Source organism: Pseudonaja textilis, chromosome 1 (genome assembly GCF_049901715.1).
Source record: "Pseudonaja textilis isolate UNSWEBS1 chromosome 1, rPseTex1.2, whole genome shotgun sequence".
NCBI lineage: Eukaryota > Metazoa > Chordata > Lepidosauria > Squamata > Elapidae > Pseudonaja > Pseudonaja textilis.
In genome coordinates this window covers 306,252,389-306,275,766 of record NC_141990.1, presented here as the reverse complement: position 1 = coordinate 306,275,766, position 23,378 = coordinate 306,252,389, and the positions used below count along the sequence as shown (strand labels likewise).

Here is a 23,378-nt window from a genome sequence, read left to right as displayed (position 1 = left end):
AAAAAAAGAGAATCAAATCCTCTTATTCTTCCATCTGATTTATTTTACTTTTCTTTATTTTTCTGAATTTTGCACAAATTCAATTTTTCCTCCTGATTCTGGACAGCTTTATAAGGTTAGGCAGCCAAGGAATTCTAGAATGAATGCCTAAAACTTCTTGAGTTTGTTCCAGTGTAAGCTGAAAAACTAAATGTGGAAGTGAATTTCCTGAGTCTTGAAAGTTAATAATTTCCTGACTTCTGGGGCTAAAAGTATGGCATGAAGATCTAATAGCTGATATTTAAAACATACAAGTTCCTCATAATGGAAAAATTGGCAAATAGGAGTATTAACAATCTGTATGTGTAGGAACACGGTATGTCAATTATGTGTAGTCTGAATTCAGCCACCAATCTTGGTTTTTGCTTTATTCTTCAAAATGTTAACTACAATTTCTCCAGGATTGCAAAGGACTTAAATTATTTTTGTAGGATAAAAAAGCCTCTTCTAAAATAATTGATTCTACTGCAAGACTAATTTAGAAATGTTAAATTCTTGCAAGAATAATTAAGAGGGAATTTTATTTACTTCTGAGCTCACTCACACAACAGGTCAGCCAGTTGTGTATGCGTGTTTGTCATTTCTTTCTTTTTTACCCAATCTCCAATCATGCCCTAAGAACAAATAGCAAATAGCCTACAAAGCTAGTTGCCAATTGGCATCATCTGCTCACTAATTAGTCTGTTTCATGATTGTTAATTGAAGTTGCATGTATGGAATTTGTGTGCTGATTGCTTTAGGGATTTAGCCACAGAATTTCAAACATGAGGATAAATAAATAGAAAGCTCCATTACTGTATGCTTTCTTTACAAAAACACATTGCCTGTTTTCCTTGCAGGCAGTCCATGTGGCCACCAGGTGTTTTTGTCACCAGCTTGAAATTCCTGCCAGTGACAATTTTCTAGTCTCTATGCCAGGGTTTCTTAGTCTTGGCAACTTTGAGAAGTGTGGACTTCACCCATAATGCAATGCGTGCGCGACCCCCCACACACATGCAAACGTGACCCTCAGCACTCACACCATCTGCCTCTGTGCCTGCGCACGTGACTCCTGCGCCATGTGCCTCTGTGCATGCACTTGCAACTTCCCCCAAGCAACCCCCGCTCCCTGCACATGTGCACACATCTCCCCCATGCATGCACAGCAGATACACGACAATCAGCTAGCTGGTGGGGGGCGCACGCATGCGCAGTGGGGCTATTTCGGGGGGCTTCTCACGTGCTGGCAGAAATGTCTCTGAGTGCCACAGGTTCATCATCACAGGTATAATATATGTGAGAGTTATATTCTTGGCTTATGACTCTGGTTTATTAGGAGAGAAACAAAACTCACCTTCTAATTTCATTGCAACACTAAGCAAACCATAGTCAGGACTTCCATGATTTAACAGCATTGGAAGGCACCTTGGTGGTCTTCTAGTCCACAGTTCCCCAATTTTTTTGGTTTTGCAGATGGGTCAGGGTTGGCTGGGAGAGAGGAGATGGTTCCAGGTGTGCAGTGGGCAAGTGCTCTCTCTTGCACAGCTCCATTTGCACGAGCATTGGGCACACGAACACGCCTCCTGCGCAAATGGAGCACACACACACACACACTGCTCATATATTTCTGCAGCCCGGGTCCAAAAGGCTCAAGGACTGGTAGTGGGCTGCGGCCTGGAGGTTGGGGATCCCTGTTCTAGTCCAGGAGACCCAGGGGTGGGATTCAAATTTTTTAACAACCGGTTCTGTGGGGGAGGCGTTGGTGGTGGGCGTCACTTGGTGGTCATGTGACTGGGTGGACATGTCTTGGTGGTCATGTTATTGGCTGGGTGTGACCAACTCCATATCGTTCACATCGAGGCACACATCTCCTCGCCTGGCCTCTCATGACTGTGGGGATGCTGCAACAGTCATAAATGTGAAAAATAAATCACTTTTTTCAGTGCCATTGTAACTTTGAATGGTCACTCCACCCAAGCAAAGTACCAGCAAAGGAGGGGAGAAAAACTTCAGAGACATTTCTGAGACAGGAAGTCTAGTCCTGCCAAGAATGTAATAAGGGTTAACGAAGAGGCAGTTTCTGTAAGCAACACCAGAATGTTTCCTTCCTGCCTTTCTTACAGGATTAGGCCAGTCATTTCTTCTAACAACCGGTTCTCTGAACTGCTTAGAATGTTAACAACCGGTTCTAGCGAATAGGTACGAACTGGTAGAATCCTACCCCGGAGGAGACCCTATATACCATTCCGGAATATGGTTCTCTCTTCTGGAAAACCTCCAATGATACAGCACCCACAGCTTCTGCATGCCAGCTGTTCAACTGACTAATTGTTCTTACTGTCAGAAAATTTCTCTTTAATTATAGGTTGGATCTCTCTTTAATAACCTTCCATCCATTTGCAACAACCAAAGTGTGCATAGACATATTACCTCATTCATACTAAACTAAAATTGTTCAGAATTCTTATGGTGATACTGCACGTTAATCCAGGGAATAGTAACACTCTCCTAAGCCAAATGCTTTGTAGGCACCTCCCGCCACAAAGCTGCTGAAATATTTTGGTTTATAAATGCAGTGAAGCCTTTGAATGGAATGTAACCAAGAACATTAGCTCAGTTAAATCCTTTCCTTTCCCAACATGGCTGTAAACTAAGAGTCATTGGTAAATAAATAGAAGATTAGAAAGCTGTAGTTCCTTTCCTCCACAAGAAGGCTATGGATGCCAAGCTATCAGTTGCATCCTTAAATGCCATCAAAATTAAATGAAAATTAACACCTTTAAAAAGGCCAACATTTCTCCTGGGGCTTAAATATGCGGTTGATTTTGACATATGACTAATCCCCAATCTAAGATCCAGGATCAGGTTACAGGAAGCTGTTTCCCAGAAATTTCATTATAATCTAAACTCAAATCAGTCATTGCAGAAAGGCCAACATGATATGATATAATTATTGAGCTAAGGGGAAAAAATTAAGCCTGTCTAAGGAGAAGGGAGGGGCTCCTCCCCTTTAGCTAAAATGCTAAGGAATATCAAAGTTTATTTTTTTGATAATAAACATTTACCTCTCTCCCCTTTTTTTCTTGCTAGGATGAACTTGACCTTACGGATAAGCACAGAGAAGCCATGTTTGCCCTCCCAGCAGAAAAGAAATGGCAGATCTATTGCAGTAAGAAAAAGGTAAGACCCTTGAAGTATGTTTCCTCCACGTTACCAGCAGTCCTCAACTTATGTCCATTCATTTAGTAACCATTTGAAGTTACAAGGAAAATGAAAAAGTGACCTCTCCTTTACAACCATCACAGTATCCTCATGATCATCTGATCAAAATTTGGGTGCTTGACAACTGACATTTACAATGGTAATGGCACCCTGAGGTCATGTGATCGCCATTTGCCACCTTCCTAGTCAGCTTCCGGCAAGCAAAGTAAATTGGGGAAGTCAGATTCACTTTGTGACATGATTCACTTAACAACTGCAGTGATCCACTTAACTGTGGCAAAAAAGGCAAAATAGGCAAATTTGGGCATGATTGTGTAACAACTGGCATGCTTTACTGGTCTCAATTATGGTCACGAGTCAAGGACTGCCTGAATTTTTCTTTTTATTTCTTTATATATATATATATATATATATATATATATATATATATATATATATATGTTTCTGAGGTTCGGTATTTGTATGTGGATCTTTGGTTGTTGGTTTCTCCGCGTAAGATTCAAGTATCTAGCAACGTTTCGATGAAGTCTCATTCATCATCTTCAGGCTTTGTCTCGGCTCTGTGCTTCTCAGAGTAGAAGCACAGAGCGGACAAACCTGAAGATGATGAATTAACCGATGAACAACATCAAAAACGAACTACACACGCTCACCAACGTACTTACAGCCAATGGATTCCAAAGAAAGAAGATTACCCACCTAATCCAAAAAGAAACCCCAACCAAAATCCAAGACAGAGAACAAGAAAAGCGGCAAAGCCCTCCTCCCATATATAAAAGGCACTACAGACAAAATTGGCAAGATCCTCCAAAAACACAACATCAAAACAGCATTCTGCACAAACAGAAAAATATCCACCATCCTAAGAAACCCCAAAGACAAAATCGAATTAGAAAACCAAGGAGTATACGAAATCCCCTGCACTGCCTGCCCTACCACATACATTGGACAAACTAACAGAAGAATAAGTGCACGCATTGAAGAACATAAGAACTCAATCAAAAAAGAAGAAACGACCTCTTCCCTGGTCCAACACCTCAAAGCCACAGGACATGAAATTGATTTTAAAAATACCAGAACTATCACCAAAACCGAACACTTCAACAGCAGAATAATCAGAGAAGCCATAGAGATAGAAAAACGCCCACACAGCATGAACAAACGAGATGACACCTCCCGCCTTCCAGCCATTTGGAAACCCGCCCTCATGAACAGACGAGTACCTAACATAAAGAAGGACACCAGACCCACACCCATGAGAGCCACACAAGATGCCACCACCACACTTCCATGTAGAAAACAGACTCCCACCCACTCAGAAGATGAGACACGACCATGGACCAGAAGCTGCACTGCAGCTGCATCACTACCCACTTCAAACCCCTCCGAGCCATACATGAAGCAAACCGACACCCACTATGAAGATGCAGCAGGACCACGAACTAGAAGCCAAACAGCAAGATCACAACTCACCAGCTCAAATCCCCCAGCAACTAAGACTAACCTGAGCACAACCAAGCCCCCACCTGAACAGAACACGCCTCCAACCAATCAGAACACGGCTAACCCCCAACCAATCAGAACACAGCCAAACCCCTACCAATGAGAACACACCCCCACCCAATCAGAACACAGCCAAGCCCCCACCCAATCAAGTCCCACCCCACTGGCAGTTAAAAGGAGGAAGCAGCTGCAATCTCACATTACTCTGAGAAGCACAGAGCCGGAGACAGAAGCCTGAAGATGATGAATGAGACTTCATCGAAATTGAGATACTTGAATCTTACGCGGAGAAACCAACAACCAAAGATCCACATATAAATAGAACCTCAGAAAACAAATATATATATATATATATACACACACACATACATACATACATACATACATACATATACATATATATATACTTTTGCTCCTTTTTTTTCTAGACACAAGATAAAAGAAAATGCTGCAAAATGCTTTTGAACTGGTTTGAAAAAACAGGAGGAAATTTATTCTGGCCTGCAAATACGTAGACCAGATCATAAGATTCCAAACTAGCACGATTATTTGCATCCTGGGAGTTTATTCGTGAATGCAACAAAATTACATTATGATAATTTAGCATAATAAAATCAGATGTTAAAAACATATGTAAAATTCTAATGAAGCAGCATGTAACATAAATCACTCTGGGCATATATATTCTATTCTATTCATTCTTCATTGCACAGATGTATTTCTGTAGTATTTTGTCTAATAGCTGCAATACAGAATTTTAGCTGCATTACATAGCACCTCAAGCTTATTACATGAGCCACGGTGGTGCAGTGGTTAGAGTGCAGTACTGTAGGCTACTTCTGCTGCCTGCCTGCAATTTGGCAGTTCAAATCTCAACAGGCTTAAGGTTGACTCAGCCTTCCATCCTTCCAAGGTGGGTAAAATGAGGAGCTAGATTGTTGGAGGCAGTATGCTGACTCTGTAAATCACTTTGAGAGGGCTGCAAAGCACTGTAAAGCGGTATATAAGTCTAAGTGCTATTGCTATTGCTAAGAGAAAAGGATCATATCTAATTATCCTGGCATATCATCCAACAAAACTCCTTTTCAAAAGGAAAGGGCTGTATCAAGTAACACATATATTGACTGCTTTTGATCACATATTTAACCAGTCAGAGAGGGATTTAGCCAGGGGTGGGTTGCTGCCGGTATAACAACCAGTTTGGTGATTGTGTGCGCATGCACATGAATAGCAATGTAAATTTTTTTACCTGCTATGTTACTTTGGGGGAGGAACACAGCTGAGGAGCGGCAATCCGCTCTTCCACGCTGATCAGCTGGGACGATAAAGGTCAGTACAGTACACGGGTGGTCAGGCAGGGGGGCCCACATGATCGTTGGAGCACACCAATTGACTCCCAGCTGATCTTCAGAGCTAGGGGCTCACCTGAACTGGTCTGAACCAGCAGAATCCCTCCCCTGGATTTAGTTAGGTTTTGTTAGCTTCAACCTTGATTAGAGGGTGGGGTTTTTTGGGGGGGTGTTTAATAGAAGGTAGCATGTGGTAGTATCTGATAGTTGCCGGTAGTTTAGGATGCATTAGGTGCATACCCACAAGTTAGGTTAATTCAGTGACCAGATATGCACATATGAGAACACAGCCATTGGGATATAATGGCAGTATATCAAGAGTTCCTTCAACAGTGGGATGGGTGGCAGATAAATTTATTCAGTAAATTAAGTTCAATTTCTTATTATCTATGGGCTTCCTTAGGCTTGTGCTTTACATTTGATCTCCAGAAGTTGATTTGAACAAGACCCATTTTACAGTGGAATGAACTGTCTAGACCAGGGGTGTCAAACTCGATTTCACTGAGGGCGCATCAGGATTGTGTTTGACCTCAGGATAGGGATGGGCATGGTCAGCTTGATGTCACTCGTGTCACGGGGTGTCTGTGGTGGTCCGAGTGCTTTGCCAGCAAAAACGGGCTCCCAATCTCCATTTTCAGCTGTGACAGCCTTCTGCAACCCTCTGCCAGAGAAAATGTTTTCACTGGCAGAAACATCATGGGCCGGTCCTTTGCTATTTCCAAGGTGGCCCCACAGGCCAGGTCTAAGCACCCCATGGGCTGGATTTGGCCTGCAGGCCTTGAGTTTGATACCCCTGGTCTAGACTCCAGAGCAGTGTTTCTCAGCATTGCTTAGCTGAAGATCTGTGGCCTTCAACTCCCAGAATTCTACCTACCAAAAGGGAGATGAAGTCCATACCTCTTCAGCTTGCCAAGGTGAAACACTGATCTAGAGAAAATATGTAAACATCTTTGTTAGAAGTTTTTTCCCCAAAGAAAAAATAGGCATGTTTTTAAGCACATGTTTCAGCTGTAGGGAAAGTTTTTAGGTCAGGCCATCCCTGGTCTTATGATTCTCTAAACAACATCACCCATCATTCCTGATCATTTGCCGTGCTGGTTTGGAACTGTGCGACTTTTGTCTCTAATCAGTCTAAAACATCACCAGACTCAGGAAGGATGACTGAACTATTGAACCCTTTTCAGTTCAAAAGAAAAGAAACTTGTGAGCTTTTCATGTTCATTTTATTTCTTGTTGAAATATTAGTTGTCCAAAAATGAATGTTCTATTTCTGTGTCAAATTAAAGGCAATCTAAGTGGATTTTGAATTGAACAGAATAAATACTAAGTCCAAGTAAAGTAAAGATCAGCATCTAGTGATTACATGAGATATTATGTTGATCTAATAGTGCCCAAGTTCGAAGGAGGCTTTGCTTTTTCAGGTTCAGGCAAGCGGGGTTGCATGCTTCCATCTGCTAGAGATAGATCATAAACTAAAATCCTATTGTAAATATGATAGGGTCACTCTTTCTCCCACTTTTTCTTCCTGGCACCCCACTCACACAATACAGGTAGTCCTCAACTTACAACCATTTGTTTAGTGATGATTGCAAAGTTGCAATACTGAAAAATGCTTTTATGACTGGTCCTCACACTTATGACCATTGCAGCATAATCACCTGATCAAAATTTGGGAACTTGGCAACCAGCATGCATTTATAATGGCTGCAGCATCCCAAAGTCCTATGATTACTATTTGTGACAGCTGGCTTACAATAATTAAGTAATGGGAGAAGTGGGATTCTCTTAATGGCCATGTGTGATTCACTTAATAACGGCAGTGATTTGCTTAACAACTATAGTAAAAAAAAGATCTTAAAGTGGACAAAACTCACTTGACCGCTTTGCTTAAACAATGGAAATTCTACCCCAATTGTGGTTGGAAGTTGAGGATTCCCTGTAATTCCATATGAGATTCCAACCTTTGGATTTTTTTTCTTCATAAGCAGTACGGTCCCATCACAGTATGAAGTATTGCTGTTTTATTTTTTAGTTCCATCGAAAACTGCAACCTGCCCTATTACTGACAGCTGCACTTCTGAAATTCAAAAGCAGCTAAAGATAGACACCTGCAGACATTGAGTTGCCCATCTGTGTTTATGGTATTGGAAGAATTTAAAGAACAATAAAGACAGGCAACATGACAGGGAATATCCATCAGCTGTATACCTTTTTTATTATCAGAACTGGCTGCTTCTGAAAACAGAATGGCAGATTTGCTGGATTCATCAAGACGATGTTATTTAAACTGAATAACAGGAATCAGCTGCTGTGAAGAGACTGCTATCTTTGTGCAGCAGTGTCTAACATATTTGTCATAACTACCATGATCTTGAGGGGTGAACAGAGAAAAAATTATCTGTATTTTGCAGAAATCTGAATAGTGTTATGATAGCTTTCAGCGGACAGTGAAACAGGTTCATGAAGAATGACTCAGTTTGTAGCTTTCCGTGACCTGCTTTTGAACTTCCCCAAAGAACCTGGTTGTCACTGAGACATTGGATGCTGACCGACCTTGGCCTGTTGTGACAGAAAGAGTTATTTCTCTTATGTTAAAATAATGAGATAAATGGAACAGCCCTTTAGGCCTTCATTCACAAATCTTTGTGTTGATTAGAAAGGTGACTTGGCCATGAGTATCAGTGGTCAAGGATTAAATCTGCTGTTTTTAATGCCTCATATATATTGAATTCCTCCACAGCCAACAGAGCCACACTCCCACTCCCTGTCAGCTGTTCTTCTTCCTCCTCAGATTCAGACTCCGACAGGGGTATGACAATTATTATGGTAGCCATGGTCTCATGAGTTGTCTCCTCTCTCTAAGTAGATAAAGTTCTTTCACACTAAACGCCTGTGGCATTACTACCACCCTTTCCAAAAAGAGGTCATCAGCTTGGGAAGCAGCTTTTTTTGCTAAAGTGTAGCCACAAACAAGGCCTCCCACTCAGTTATATGTAAAATAGCACCTTTGGCTCCCTGGAGATTTTCTCAGATGACATCCAGCAGTCTTCCTACCTTGGGATCATTGTTACTGTAATATCTGAAATCTAGAGAGAAACGTCTACAAGTGAGAGACTTTTACAGGATTGGATCTGGGTCAGTCACTGAGACCAGAGGTTTTGTCTTCTGAGCTTCCATTTTCAGGGAGCTTCTCTTTAGCAGTTTGTGCTATTCTGGGTGTGGCATTTATAGTGTCTGTTGTAAGTGGCTTTTTAGATGTTGATTGGGGTGTGTTGATGCCTGGCTTTTAAGTCATTTGCTTGTGTTGCCCAGCCCTTGCCTTCTAAGTACTGGTGGTAAGTACTGAGTAGGCTGGTGGTAAATCAGCACTCCTGTTGATTGACAAGAGGGGCCTGTTTCTCAAGATTCAATCACTTCCCTGTCTGTTTTTGTGCCTGCTCATACAGCAATCTTAGGAATTGCAAAATTGAATGTGTGACCTCGAGAGAGACTTTTGGCCACAGTAATATAGGCAGAGTCTGCCCTCTCATCATTTTTTTTTTTGATTGAGGAATGTTTTATTACAGGCATGCTTGGCATTTAGAAACATCAGCTAGAACCTCTGTCTCTTCTCTACCCATTAACCTTTGCACATTTGGTGCCCCAATGGTTCAGGTAGTTTGGACTCATGAATAATCAAAGAACACTCACCCACCCACCCCTAACAATGAGATGCCCAAACAGTCCTAATTCAGAAAAATATGAATGTATATAATTGTAGAAAGAAATGATGGCTGGCTGCTTAAAATGAGAAATTGACAGGAAGAAAAGGTTAATTCTGTAGAGGCAATAGCAAGTCCATGTGCAATGACCCAAAGCAAGAAACCTTCAGTATAGTTTCCAATAAATAGAGCAGTTGTTCTATGGCTCCAGTTGAGAGGCGGATTTTCAGATTATGATAACAGTCTTTGAAGTCGTTTCAGGCCAGTGCATGACCCTAATAAGAAAGGGAAATGAGGATAGAAAGATTGCCTTGTCAGGGAGATAAAATACAGATCTGAAAGTAATATCGTTGTGGGTGGATTTGATTTACAGCCAATCCCAGTGTGCTTTCTTCTCAGCTAAGCTTCATAATTCCTAGAAAACATGTCAGTAGGTGAAGAAAATCATTAGAAGGCAGAGTTTCATGTTCCTTTACAGTCAGGTCTCAAAAAAGTGAAATACATATATTGTGTTTAGTATGAAAGGGGAGGTATTGACTTTCTTTTGGATAATAACTTTTAATTAATGAAAGATTCATCTACATATCATTATGGAAAGATAGCACTGGTTTCAACATTTTGTGTGTGCATTTGTATCCCTATATTTCACAATTTCATCAAGAGAAGACTGCAAATAGAAAATCCCAACACCAAGTTCCGAGTCATGGCAATCCAGCCTCTTATTTTCCCATATCTTATCCTACAGAATTCTGAATCCAAATTGCCAGTCAAAACCACTGTGGTTTTTGAATCCCCCAATTTCGGTTAAGAACATACTTGAAAGTGAAGATTCAAACCTGATGGTGGGATTTCAGAAATAGCTCTGTGTTTTGGAAGCTTATCAAATTGAGATTCTGTTGTTGACATGTGGTAAGGATGCAATGATTTGTGAGAACCATTTTCCTCAGATGGACTTTGGTTTGGTTTAGTTATTTTTGTATCCCAACTGAAGAAGTTATATCATAAAAAGAGAGCTAGTTAGGTGTAGTTGTTTAGGCACCAGTTTAGTAACCAGGAAACCATGAGTTATGTTCCCACCTTAATCATGAAAGCTAGCTGCATGACCTTGGACCAGTCACTTTTTCTCAGCCTTAAGAAGGAAGAAATGGCAAATCTCTTCTGAAAATGTTACTAAGAAAACTGCAGGGGCTAGTCCAAGCAGTCACCAGAAATCAAGACAAATTTGAAAGGAGAGAAAAGAAAAGAACATTCTGTTGTTTGGTTTGAGCTCAGTTAGAGAAAAACCCATTCCTAATAACCCATAGGTATGTGTTTTGCAAGGGTGGAGGAAAGTTAACCCTTCCTCACAATGGCATTGGTTATCTACAAATAGCCTTCCAAGCTTCATTACAATCTTTATTCTCCCATAATGCTAGGCAATGATAAAAACAGAAATTTATTTTTGTAACATTTAAAGAGGGACACCACTCACTGGAAATGTTTGTTCTTCTTCTTATAGAACATTATTGTAACAATTTTCCAAGATTGTTTTTTCTTTTTCTGAATGGCTGGGTGTGGAAGGCTGTTTGTAGAAGGAGAATAGGGAATGAATAAAGAATGAGGAATAGCCTTAGAATTGCTTAGGATATAGATTTATTTTAACACCGAAGTGCAAACAGCAAGACTGAAATTAAAATCACTGACCAGTTTTTATGAAACGAGAGACCTTCTCTTCTAATCTTTCTGAAAAGCTTTATTAAATTGGTATAGCAAAACTGTGCATATCATGACTCTTGAAGCAGTAATATTCTATGAGTATGCCTGTTCTACCCCTTCCCCATTTATTCTGGGAGATCATGGCATCTTTTGTATAAATGTTGTTTTTCAAGGTGATGGGTTTAAGTAACAACTGTGACATTAGCAACTGAAGGTCTTACAAAAATGAAAACAATTTCTCATATTCATGCACATACAGCGAGCCAATTCAAGATTCAACCTAAATTGCCTTTTGTGAGTAAAAATTCTTATTACTAGGACGGATGTGAAAATTTGAAGTAGATTGGTTATAATGATGGCTTTGTCTGTGCAGAGACTATTACAGTAGTCATGGTGATTCTTGTAACAGATTGCTCTTCCTTAATTGGGCTACTCCTTTTAAGCATATGACAGGAGGAGATAACTGGGTGCAGTGGCACATGGGTGACTCTTAACCCAGTCTTTGTCATTAGGATATTTGCTGGGATACAAAAATAGGGGAGCGCCTAAAGGAAAGACAAAATGTCCATGTCTGTATTTTTTTCATTGAAGCTCCCACAATTCCTTGCAATTGGCTGTGGGGAAAAATAATTTTAGATCTTTCAGTTCTAATGTGTTTTATAAATAAAGACACCTTCAAGTAATGCTCAGTTCCTCGTATCTGTAAGGACATGTCTATGTACATATCTACAGTCTTATCTATATTTCTATAGATATGCTGTAAATTTGTAGACAAAATTGAAGAGGTTTGCTATTGATTCCCACTCTAATCCTAGTGGTCTATTTAAATCTGATTTCTATTTATGTATTTTTTAAAATATACTACTGTTACCTGCTAATCTTTAGGAGCTTGCTGACCTTTCCTTTTTCCTAGTATTGTTCCCATTATCCAAATTCATATGCCCCCTTCTAATACCCTCCAGATGTGTTGGATCAAGTAGCAGAATGACATGCTGGCAGATAGTTGGTATTTTTAATCCCAACACATTTACATGAAGGAAGAGCAGTTTATTCTCTCTATCCTGTGCTATGTCATTCAGGAAGGAAGGATGAATTGAAGAATGACGAATTCCCGTTCTGGTATAATCATCAGCTGTTGCAATCAGTTTTAATATTAGATGTCTTTAAAATATACCAGAAGGCTAATAACCAAACTGACCCATCAGAATAATAGAATAATAGAGTTGGAAGGGATCTTGGAGCTCTTCTAGTCCAGCCCTCTGCTCAGGCAGGTTGTTGAATCTCTTTTAATGGTTGTTGAATCTCTTTTAAAAAATCTCTTCCAGTGTTGGAGCATTCATGACTTTTGGAGCATTTACAACTTCTGGAGGCAATTAATTGTTCTGTCAGGAAATTTCTCCTTAGTTCTAAGTTGCTTCTCTCTTTGATTAGTTTCCATCCATTGCTTCTTGTCCAGCTTTAAGGTGCTTCGGGTGCCCATTCTTTCATTCAGTTCCAGGTTTGTCATCAGCTGAATGATAGCCATAGTGCCTGAATTAAGAATGTATGGGCTACCAAATGGTTTTCATATGATGTTTTATTGCTTTTGTCCTACCAACCCAGATGTTCCACAATAGGAATAGGCCTTGGTGGAGTTTGCAATTCCATTTTCACTGCTTTTTTTCTGGATAAAACTCTTGCCAACATGATTCTTATCTCTGTATATATAGACACAGGCACAGGATCTGGATATATTTGCCAAGGGCTTCACTGCTACTCTATCAAGTGTTAGCCTGTGTGGTATTTCTTGAGTGCTGGTTCCTTTATTCTTTATCCTTTAGTCAACTCAAAAAAGCAGTATATATCCACCGTTTCCACAAAGCATGGTAAAATTATAAAGTCCAAGGCTGGTAGTTGTACTGTTGTAATTAATTTGGTCTTCATTATAATTAAAAATTTCACTGTATTCATTGCTAGAACTTGCAAATTATTCACATTTGCATGTTCAGCTTTCATATCCTAGTTTTCTGAGCAAAATTTCAGAAGTGGTTTATTGTTACCTTCATCTTAGGGAGAGTAATTGGCCCAAATTCAAACACCTGGGTTCTATGCCTAAGGCAGGACTAGAACACAGATTTCTCTGACATAAAGTAGTGCCTTAATCACTGGTCCAAACTGTTTCCATCTTCAGTTATATGGCTTGATTTGCAGAAGTGTAATACAACAGCATTGTGGCTGAGTGGTTCTCAGTGTGATTTAGGATAGACCAATGTTAATAAAAAGGCACCCTTTCAGCAAATATATGATATTTCAAAGTATGGTGGAGCAAATTAAATTTCTTTTTATTCAGGATCATGAATGCTTGCCAATTAATAATGTTCAAATAAATACAACCTAACTGGAAATCATTTGTCTGCCATGTATTCAAAGTTCAAATAGACAATATAATGGATATTTACTGAAAATGAATACAGTCCCATCTTTGTAGGAAGTGCCTTTGTGGGTTTTCATGTTTGGGTGCTCAAAACATGTTTTTAGATACACCTTATACTAAATCAAGGCATTACTCTTCCTAGCCCAATTCTTATACCATTTTCTCCAAGCAAGAGTTCTCCACATGGATTGCCCTCGGAAGTTGTCGGAGTGCCATCACTTGAGACTTTCAAGAAGAGATTGGACTGCCATTTGTCAGAAATGGTGTAGTGTCTCCAGCTTGGGCGGGGAGTTGGACTAGATCAGGGGTCGCCAACCTTTTGGACCTCAGGAACCACTAAACGCATAATTTTAGATTCTGGGGACCACTAACTGGTTCTGTGGGTGTGGCCTAATTTGTGGGTGTGGCTTGGTGGTCATGTGACTGGCTGGGCATGGCTTGTATGTAAATATTATAAATAGTTATTGAATATTGAATTTTTTATTTTAAAAAACAGCAACTTTTCTCCAAAATCAAGCAAAGCAGGTAGATTGAGTTGCTCACAGAATCATTCAGTGATCTATCTGCCATCGGCTAGCTCAGTCTGTCAAATTTGCTTGCCGTGAGTCCGCACTGAATTTGCTTGCAAGCAAACCTTCAGTCCTAAGGGAGGTTCGGCTGTGCTTAGCTAGAAAGCAAGAAATCCAACCATTTTCTGCTTCCTAGCTAATCTAAATCTCCCAGCACAGCAGAACATATGATGGTTGGAAAAAGGAAAAATAGCAACTTAGCAGACAAGTTTGCCAGGTAAGGAGTGAGTGGGTAGGGAGGGTTCCCACGGGTCATGTGGGCTGAGCAGCCTTGTGTTTCTGCGCAGCCTGGATTAATTGCTTTGGGGGGAGTGCTCTGGGGGTGAGATTTATCTGCAGCCCACAAAAATTTTCTCGTGGCCCACCGGTTGGCGACCACTGGACTAGATGACCTATAAGGTCCCTTCCAACTCTGATTATCTGTTATCTAATTGAACTATAACTTCTATCATTGTTAGCCATTGTGGTTGGCCAGCTGCTCTACATTTACTAGCAATGCTCTCCATTATTTGAGAGAATGGCAAAGTATTTCCAGCCATGCCATATAGTGTTTTGCATACTATTATGTGTTCTACAACCGAGTCAAAACAGGAGTAGTATTTCAGCAGCAATGGTAATGGGACAGAAGTAATATATACATATGCAGTAACAAGAGTCTACCTACCTATTCACACATCCTTTTGAATAGTTGTCCTTATTCAGATCTACCTAGAAACTGGAGAATGCCTAATTTTGCAGAAAGTCAGACACACCTAAACTCAAGGAAGCTCTGTAAATATAACCTCTATAATATAACCTCTATAATATTGGCCTGTAAAATGAGTACTGCAGCCATCTTCTCACTCTTCTCTATCTTGGTACTCTTGAAATTTGTCGAAATAGCTGCCCAGAATTGCCAGGTTGGAGACACAATTTTTTTGCTTTTTTCCCCTCAGCGGAATGTGGAGATGGCGTTCTTAGTTGAGTTCTGTCATGGTTAATTGAAAGCTTGGAAATTGTCTCCCTTAAGACCTGAAGGAAGTCTCCATGTCAGTTACATAACTGTGATGAAATACAGTTTTGTCTGCCTCATTCACACCCTTTCTGTTCAGAAACCATTTTCGCCTTCTTGTTTCCGTCTTGGACATAAAGACAGTTAGCCCTCTGAGTCTTCCTGTTGCTGCCTGACCTTGGACTGGGATTATTCAGGCTTCTGCCCTATCTTGTCTGCATATCATCAAATCCAGGAAATGACTGCAAAGTTATGGTCCAGGTGCAGAAATGAGAAGATCCTTCAATTATGATATACTGGCTGTGACTGTTTCATCTGCAACTGAACCAAAACTAGGGAGGCATATAGATATTCATGTTGGAAATTATATGTAAAGGAGACAAACTCTGCCATCCCTAGGTTACTGGCATAGAACAAAATCTGAAGGAGTTATCAGGCCAAGTTTAGACAAGTTCTACAAACTGATTACACTAACTAAACCTTAGGTAGAGTCCCTCTGTTAATCATCTTTCAGACCATGTGATTGATTAAAGCTTCTGCATAGTATAAAATGATACCTTTGCTGTTTCAATTAAATTGATTAACAGCCTTCAGCCTCTGTCTATATGGTTGCTGTCCATAATACGTTCCTGCTTGCTTTAGACCGGTATCCCATGAGCTACCCTGCTGGAAGAATATACTCTTCACATATAGTTTTGATACTTTTCCCTCATAGGAATATCTCCCTGCCACAGTGAAACAGTGGTGGGGGGCGGAGAGGCTTTCTAATGGCCTTATAAAATTTAGTATTTGTTGATGAATTGCTTAAGTCAATGATATGTTCATAATAGTAATAATATTAACATTGTTGATATTTTTTATTGCCATTAATATTGATCAGGTTTTCCATTTGTTTTAAATATTTATTAAATGATAGAAGTAGTAATGGCTCATGTTATACTTCGTGTTATTAGAGAACAAACATCTTTTGGAGACAATGAGCAAAAGAACCGGCTGAGTTTCTAACCATGTTACATTTTGACTGGCTGTCTGGATATTTATGGTAAATTTGCTGTATTGATGAGTGTTCTGACTTACACATGTAGTTTGGTGCCTACCAGGTACTCCCTTGTACCACGTCTGGTTAGATGAGAAGACGTTATCCAGTAATAAGCATTGGGGTATTCTATCTTAATGATATTTGTGAATACCTGTGCAATTTGTCTGTATTGTTCATTATTTTCTGCACCATATTTTTCCAACCTGTTTAGGGGGTTGTTTTGAATTAGTCACCTCACTGATGATCCTTGACACATTGTGAAAGATTCAGGGTCATACTTGAGCAGAGTTTCTCCACCTTCACAACATTAAGATGTGTAGACTTCAATTTCCAGAATTCTCCAGCCAACATAACTGGTTGAGGAACTTTGGGAGCCGAAGTCCACACATCTTAAAGTTGCTAATGTGAAGAAACAATTTTCTAGTGTGTGTGTGAAACGGCAATAATTAGTTGAAATAATGAGGTGTCATTCTTCTTAAATAGCACAAAACAAATAGGAAACTGGCATCCTGTAAAGCAATTAGGACTAGAAAATTTGGATAAACTATTTTTCTGAGACCTTGGATTAGGGGTGTGTGTGTATATGAGAGAGAGAGAGAGAGAGAGAGAGAGAGAGAGATTTGAGCTATATCATCAGTGAATGGGAAAATGAACTTGGTTATTTATAGTAGCTTCCCTTGCCAGTCTTGATGAGGATATGGCTTCCTCCTTCATGATTTTTGATTAAGGTATTATTTGTTCCCTGTTTATCTGGTGTTGTTTCTTCATTAGGGTGCGTATTGCTAGGGAAGTTATGCTTTGGGCTGTTTATTTCTTTCCTTGACTTCTAGTTATATCTTTTAAGTGATATATACTTTTGTGTAGCAAGGCACTTTTTAATGAAATATGAATATCAGTTATGTTGGAAGATGTTGTGTAGGTGGTCTGTTTTCTCCATGGCACACACATAAACCATCAAAATCCTTCCAAAGCATCTTAAGCAGTCTCAGAGGCTCAGTAACCAAAGAAGAAGAAAACAGGAGTAGTCTACAACATACAGTGTAAGAACTGCTAACAGCCAAAATGTAGGATAGACAAGTAGAAGATGGGCAGAACACATCCACACTGACAGAAGATGTAATGAAAATTCCTTAGTCTCTCAACATGAAGACAAGTTCAACCACAATTTCAATTGAATTAATATTTTAGTTCAAGCCAAATCCAAAAATGCTAGGGAGTTGCTGAAAGCTTGGCATTCTGACAGATCAGCCATCAACAAACAGATAAATCCCATCTACACACCATTTAAAAAATATAACTAAAACAATAAGCAAACTACACCCACCCATGCACTGATGATAATACCTAGCCTAGTAACAAAATGTCTGCAGGAGCACAATTACTTGATGGGCTCCAGATATATTGAGATGACAATTCCCGGAATTCTAGCAACATGATCTATGCAGTTATAGAAAGTTCGCACCCACCCCTCTTAGAAGAATGAAATATTTTAGGAAATATTAAAAAGGCAGAATATTATACCTCCCTGAAAGAGAAAAGGAGAAACATGCTCTTGGAAAGCAGCCCCAACTTTATTAATAGCCCCAGAAAGACTGGGCCATCCTATCTACAAAACAAAAGGCTTTCAGCTCCAGGGTGATAGGATTAGCCCTCGCTCAAGATCCAAATCAGGAAAAAACCATTAAGCCATAATAGGAATTGCCCAACACCTATTCAGAACACAAGCCTCTTCATTACATCACCCAGCACAATTCAACCAAGCTTATCTCAGACAGACTCCTAGGATTTGCACATGACCCTTACAGCAGCCAGTAGGATACCTGTCCTTGCCACAGGAACAAGAAGCTCAAGTTCAAAGCCCAAGAAAGGGTATAAATAACACTCATTTTCCACTCCAGGTATCCAGCTGCACCAGGATCATGTGCTTAATGGTTCTGCTCCATTAAGCTATCCTTCTAAGCAGCCTCCATGTTTCCAGTGTCTTTCTCCCCACTTGGAACTGAACCCAGATGGACATTTCTTCCAACACAGTCCTTGGTGCTATTGGGAGGGTTTCTTGGTTTGGGAAGTCAATGTAATGGTTTCCTTTTTAAAAAGTTGACAAATTAATTCATTTGCCAAATGGATTCTTAACAGCTGCCGCATGCCTCTTTGGTTTTAGTGGGAAAGCACTTTTGATACTTCTCTCTGTTTTTAGAAGGAATTCCCCTCTCCAAATGCCATGTCCCCTTGGGCATTCTGCTTTCTTAACAGCCTTCCCTGGATTTCATTGGCAAACGGATGGCATTCCTTGGCTTAAACAGTAGGCGTTAAGTTTCATGATAGTTGTGGAAGCCTCTTTCTTATGGCAGGCTTCTTCAGTCAGCCAAACCAAGTTTTGGCAGGGAACAAGCAAGGTTAATGCATGCTAGTAAATGAGGCCAGAAATGTAACAGAGATTGGCAGCTATAAACACATAGGTTCCCTGTGGTTGCTTTGGAAAATAAAAATTACAGCATGGAGACTAATGTTTGCAAGTAAATCAGCCTGCTTCCCTCTCCATGAATTATTGGACAGATTTATTTTTGGATGGGTGGGCGAGAGACATATAAGAACATATTGTTTGGCTTTATCAAGGTTTCACATTTTTTAAGGCAGGCTTCCCCAGCATGGTGCCCCCCAGGTACCTTAAATGTAACTCCAGACTTGGATGGCTTCTGAAGGAAATTGGCTAAAGAAAGTCTGCCTTAAAGAGAAGGCTGAGAATCTACCTCAGCACTAGAATCAAGATGGAGTTTTTAATATTTACTTCATGATTCCTTCTGTGGCAGGTAAATGCTCTGAATGTTCGGTCTGGAAATGCTTTGGCTCTTAAGGGTGTTACCAGCCTGGAAGGAAGGGGAAGAGTGCATGTTGGTGCATAGAAAGTCCCTGGTTCAGTCCTTTGGCATAAAATACTAGTAAGTTGGTCTAACGGAGTAGATGGCTGCTTCCTCAGTTGGGAAGGATTCAGTGGTTCCAGCTGATCAATCAGGCAGTTGATCCTAGACATCCTGTGATTTTCTCATAGCACATGTTGTGCTATGAGACTTTTGAGTATCTTGACAACATGGAGGACAAAAGGTTGCCTTCTTTTCTATGGTCAGTAAAAGCTGTGTGGACAAGTTGGTGCTACTGGAACAAAAGTTTGGGCTAGATAGGTAATCCTTGACTTACGGCCACAATTAGGCTCAAAATTTATGTTATTAACTGAGACATTTGTTAAGTGAGTTTTGCCCCATATACAACCTTTCCTGCCACCATTGTTAAGTGAGCCATTGTAGTTGCTAAATTAGTAACATGGTTGTTAAGTGAATCTGTCTTCTTCAATGACTTTATCAGAAGGTTGCAAAAGGTGAATATACAACCCCAGGACATTGCAACCGTCAAAATTGTAGCCAAGCATAATTTTGATAATTAAGAGCCTCGGTGGCACAGTGGTTAGAGTACAATACTGCAGGCTACTTCTGCTGCCTGCCGGCTGACTGCAGTTTGGCAGTTCAAATCCCACCAGGCTCAAGGTTGACTCAGCCTTCCATCCTTCCAAGGTTGGTAAAACGAGGACCCAAAGTGTTGTGGGCAATATGTTGACTCTGTAAAACCGCTTAGAGAGGGCTGTAAAGCAGTATATAAATTTAAGTGCTATTGCTATCAATATCATGTGACCATCGGAATGCTGCAACAGTCATAAGTGTGAAAACGGCCTTTGCAGTGCTGTTGTAACTTTGAACTATCACTAAATGAACTGTTGTAAGTTGAGGACTGCCTGTACTTGTTACTTTTAGCAGCAAGAGTGCCAACTACATTGCTCTTCTTGTCTTGTGGACAGAGGGAGGAAGCTCAGGATGGATGAATACCATTCAGTCCTCCACCTGATTTCATTTCCTGTTTCTTTTCCAATAGACACTGTTCTCTGATAACAAAGCATAGACAGCCATTGTTAAGCTCCGTCCTTGAGGTCTTTTATTTTTAAGATTTGCATTTCTGTGTGGTAGGCTTCCCTCAGGTTTCTCTCATCCTCTTTTTAATACCCCTGTTCTTAGAAGGGATTTAAGGTTATTTTACAAGATTCCTAATCCTAGTCATTCAAACTTTTCTTAGCTCAAAGAGGCAAAAATGATCACTGTGAATTTATCATTTATAGCACCAGGACAATTTTACTCATTTAATCCTTTTGCAAATCCTGAGCCATGTGCCCCATGCCTATTTAGTCTGCATTTGGATTTAAATTAAAGCTCTTTGACTTAGAATTTCAGTCCTGACACAGAGCATCAGGTGGAGAAAGCGTTTTTGCGGGGAAAAGATAAACCCCTTAAGCAGGCTCAGTTACAAAACCAGTAGTAATTGCAGAGAAGATAGAAATGGGGACAAGGAAAAATTCTCACTGTTTTGAACAAAAATGTACACACACACCCCACCAAAGCCAGGGATGTATCTTTTTGTGGTTGCAGCTTTTAAAACCAATATGTTGAATGGCTGTAGAGAATACAAAACATTGTTAATAAAATGCCATTACCAGGGAAAGCAAAATATGACCCCTTTTGTCTTTTTATTGAGGGATTGGCACTCATTCTAAACCAAACCAAAGCAAATGAATGAAGCCTATCGAAAACATTTTTTTTTTTCATTTAACACCTCTGTAAAATTATTATATATCACAACTTCCGGTTGATGACATTTATTACTATGTCCAAAAAATGGGATCAGCTTATAAAAATAATTTCTTCAGTCTACGGAGTGACATTTAGCCATGTGGAGTAAGGTACTTTGTATTTTATAGTTATTGCATATAAGCAGCAAACAAACAAATATTCTAACACTATTCTTTCATTTGCTTATTTCAGGACCAAGAAGAAAATAAAGGGGCCACGAGTTGGCCTGAATTTTACATTGATCAGCTTAACTCCATGGCTGCTGTAAGTGGATTTATCTATTGTCTAAAAAGAGAAGATCTGAGAATTAAGAGCACAGCTCTAAGTTTTGGTTGCCACGATGTAAAAAAGAAGTTGAGACTCTAGAAAGAGTGCAGAGAAGAGCAGCCAAGATGATTAGGGGACTGGAGGCTAAAACATATACAGAACAGTTGCTGGAACTGGGTATGTCTAGTCTGATGAAAAGAAGGACTAACCGTGACATGATATTAGGGTTCCAATATCTCTGGGGCTGCCACAAAGAAGAGGGGGTCAAGCTATTCTCCAAAATACCTGAGGGCAGGACAAGAAGCAATGGGTGGAAACTAATCAAGGAGAGAAGCAACTTAGAACTAAGGAGAAATTTCCTGACAGAACAATTAATCAGTGGAACAACTTGCCTCCAGAAGTTGTAAATGCTCCAATGCTGGAAGTTTTTAAGAAGAGATTGGATAACCATTTGTCTGAAGTGATGTAGGGTTTCCTGCCTAAGCAGGGGGTTGGACAAGAAGACCTCAAGCTCCTTTCCAACTCTGTTATTCTATTATTCTGATGGGTCAGTTTGGTCATTAGCTTTCTGGTACATTTTAAAGGCATTTAATATTAAAACTGATTGCAACAGCTGATGTTTATGCCAGTACTGGACAGGAATTTGTCATTCTTCAACCCATCCTTCCTTCCTAAATGTCATAGCACAGGATAGAGAGAATAAGCTGCTCTTCCTTCATGTAAATGTGTTGGGATTAAAAATATCAACAATCTCTGCCAGCATGTCATTCTGCAAGTTGTTCCAACACATCTGGAGGGTATTAGGAGGGAGTGTATAAATTTGGACAAGAACAATAGTAGGAAAAAGGACCATTTGTCTGAAGTGGTGTAGGGTTTCCTGTCTAAGCAGGGGGTTGGACTAGAAGATCTCAAAGATCCCTTCCAACTCTGTTGTTCTATTCTATTCTATTCTATTCTATGTAAAGGCATTTTTAAATCTTAATTTTAAAGAATTGATAAATATGCATTATTTTACAATATTTATTATTCATATTTTGGGGGGAAAGATCATAAACCATGTATTGGCACTGAAGCATTGTTTACAGCAGACTTTTGATCTTCAGCTGCTATAAACATGATTTCAAGGTTGCATAGCTATTCAGAAGGGTTAGAAATGTGTTTATTTTTAAAGTGTGCAGTACAATTCTTCAAAAGCAAAAATGCCCACGGTATGCTTTTGTTGAGCCACTAATTTGTAACTCATTAAGTTCATTCATTAACTTGTATGCACCAACTCTGTTGCAATATTTTTGCTGTGTTTTGTGTAAAGTAGCCCTTTGATCTCTTCATAAGTCTTCTGACATATATTGTGCTATTGAGAAAAATCAATCTGCATATATAAGGCCTTTCCTACACTGAACGGTGCAGGGGGACATTAGCTTTGGCTTGGGATAATTATCATGAGAAGCCAAAAGTGTTTAAACAAAAAAAAGATGAAGGTTGTGTTGAAAAGTTCAAGATCGATTTACCCTCCAGTTGTCTGAGCAGCAAAAGACCGGTTATGTTTGTAAATGGGAGGGAGAACTAGGAAGCATTTGTTTCTGCAGACATTTCTAATGACTTTAGTAAGAGTTCCTTGATTAGAAAGACTCACATTAACTTTAAGGAAGCTAATTTACTTAGTATTGAACTTTATCCAGTCATGCAGTAGAAGTGAGCGCTTAATAAAGCTCCTGGAATTTTTATAGAGGGCTGCAGGGGTCTTCTTTCTGAATACAATCTATTCAGCAGTTGTGAATTTCATATTGTAGTTATGTTGTGGATAAGTGTGTAGGTATTTCTCCATGGTAAAGTCAAGCATTTTGGAGATAATTGGAAATTTATGTTTCTCAGATATGAGTGATATTGTGTTTGAATAATTATGCACCTTGAAAATATTCAGTGTGTCACTGTTGCTCTCTA

At 39.8% G+C, this 23,378-nt stretch overlaps 1 protein-coding gene across 4 annotated transcripts in view; it reads left to right on the top strand.

Annotated features, from left to right (window-relative positions):
• Window positions 1-23,378, top strand: part of DAAM1 (dishevelled associated activator of morphogenesis 1) — a 152,934-nt gene that overhangs the window by 78,201 nt on the left and 51,355 nt on the right. For all 4 annotated transcript variants that reach the window (XM_087922350.1, XM_087922348.1, XM_087922351.1 and 1 more), the window contains exons 3-4: window positions 3,109-3,198; window positions 21,363-21,434. In XM_087922350.1, the coding sequence (XP_087778476.1) occupies window positions 3,109-3,198; window positions 21,363-21,434 (162 nt within the window). The remainder of the gene's footprint in view (window positions 1-3,108; window positions 3,199-21,362; window positions 21,435-23,378) is intronic.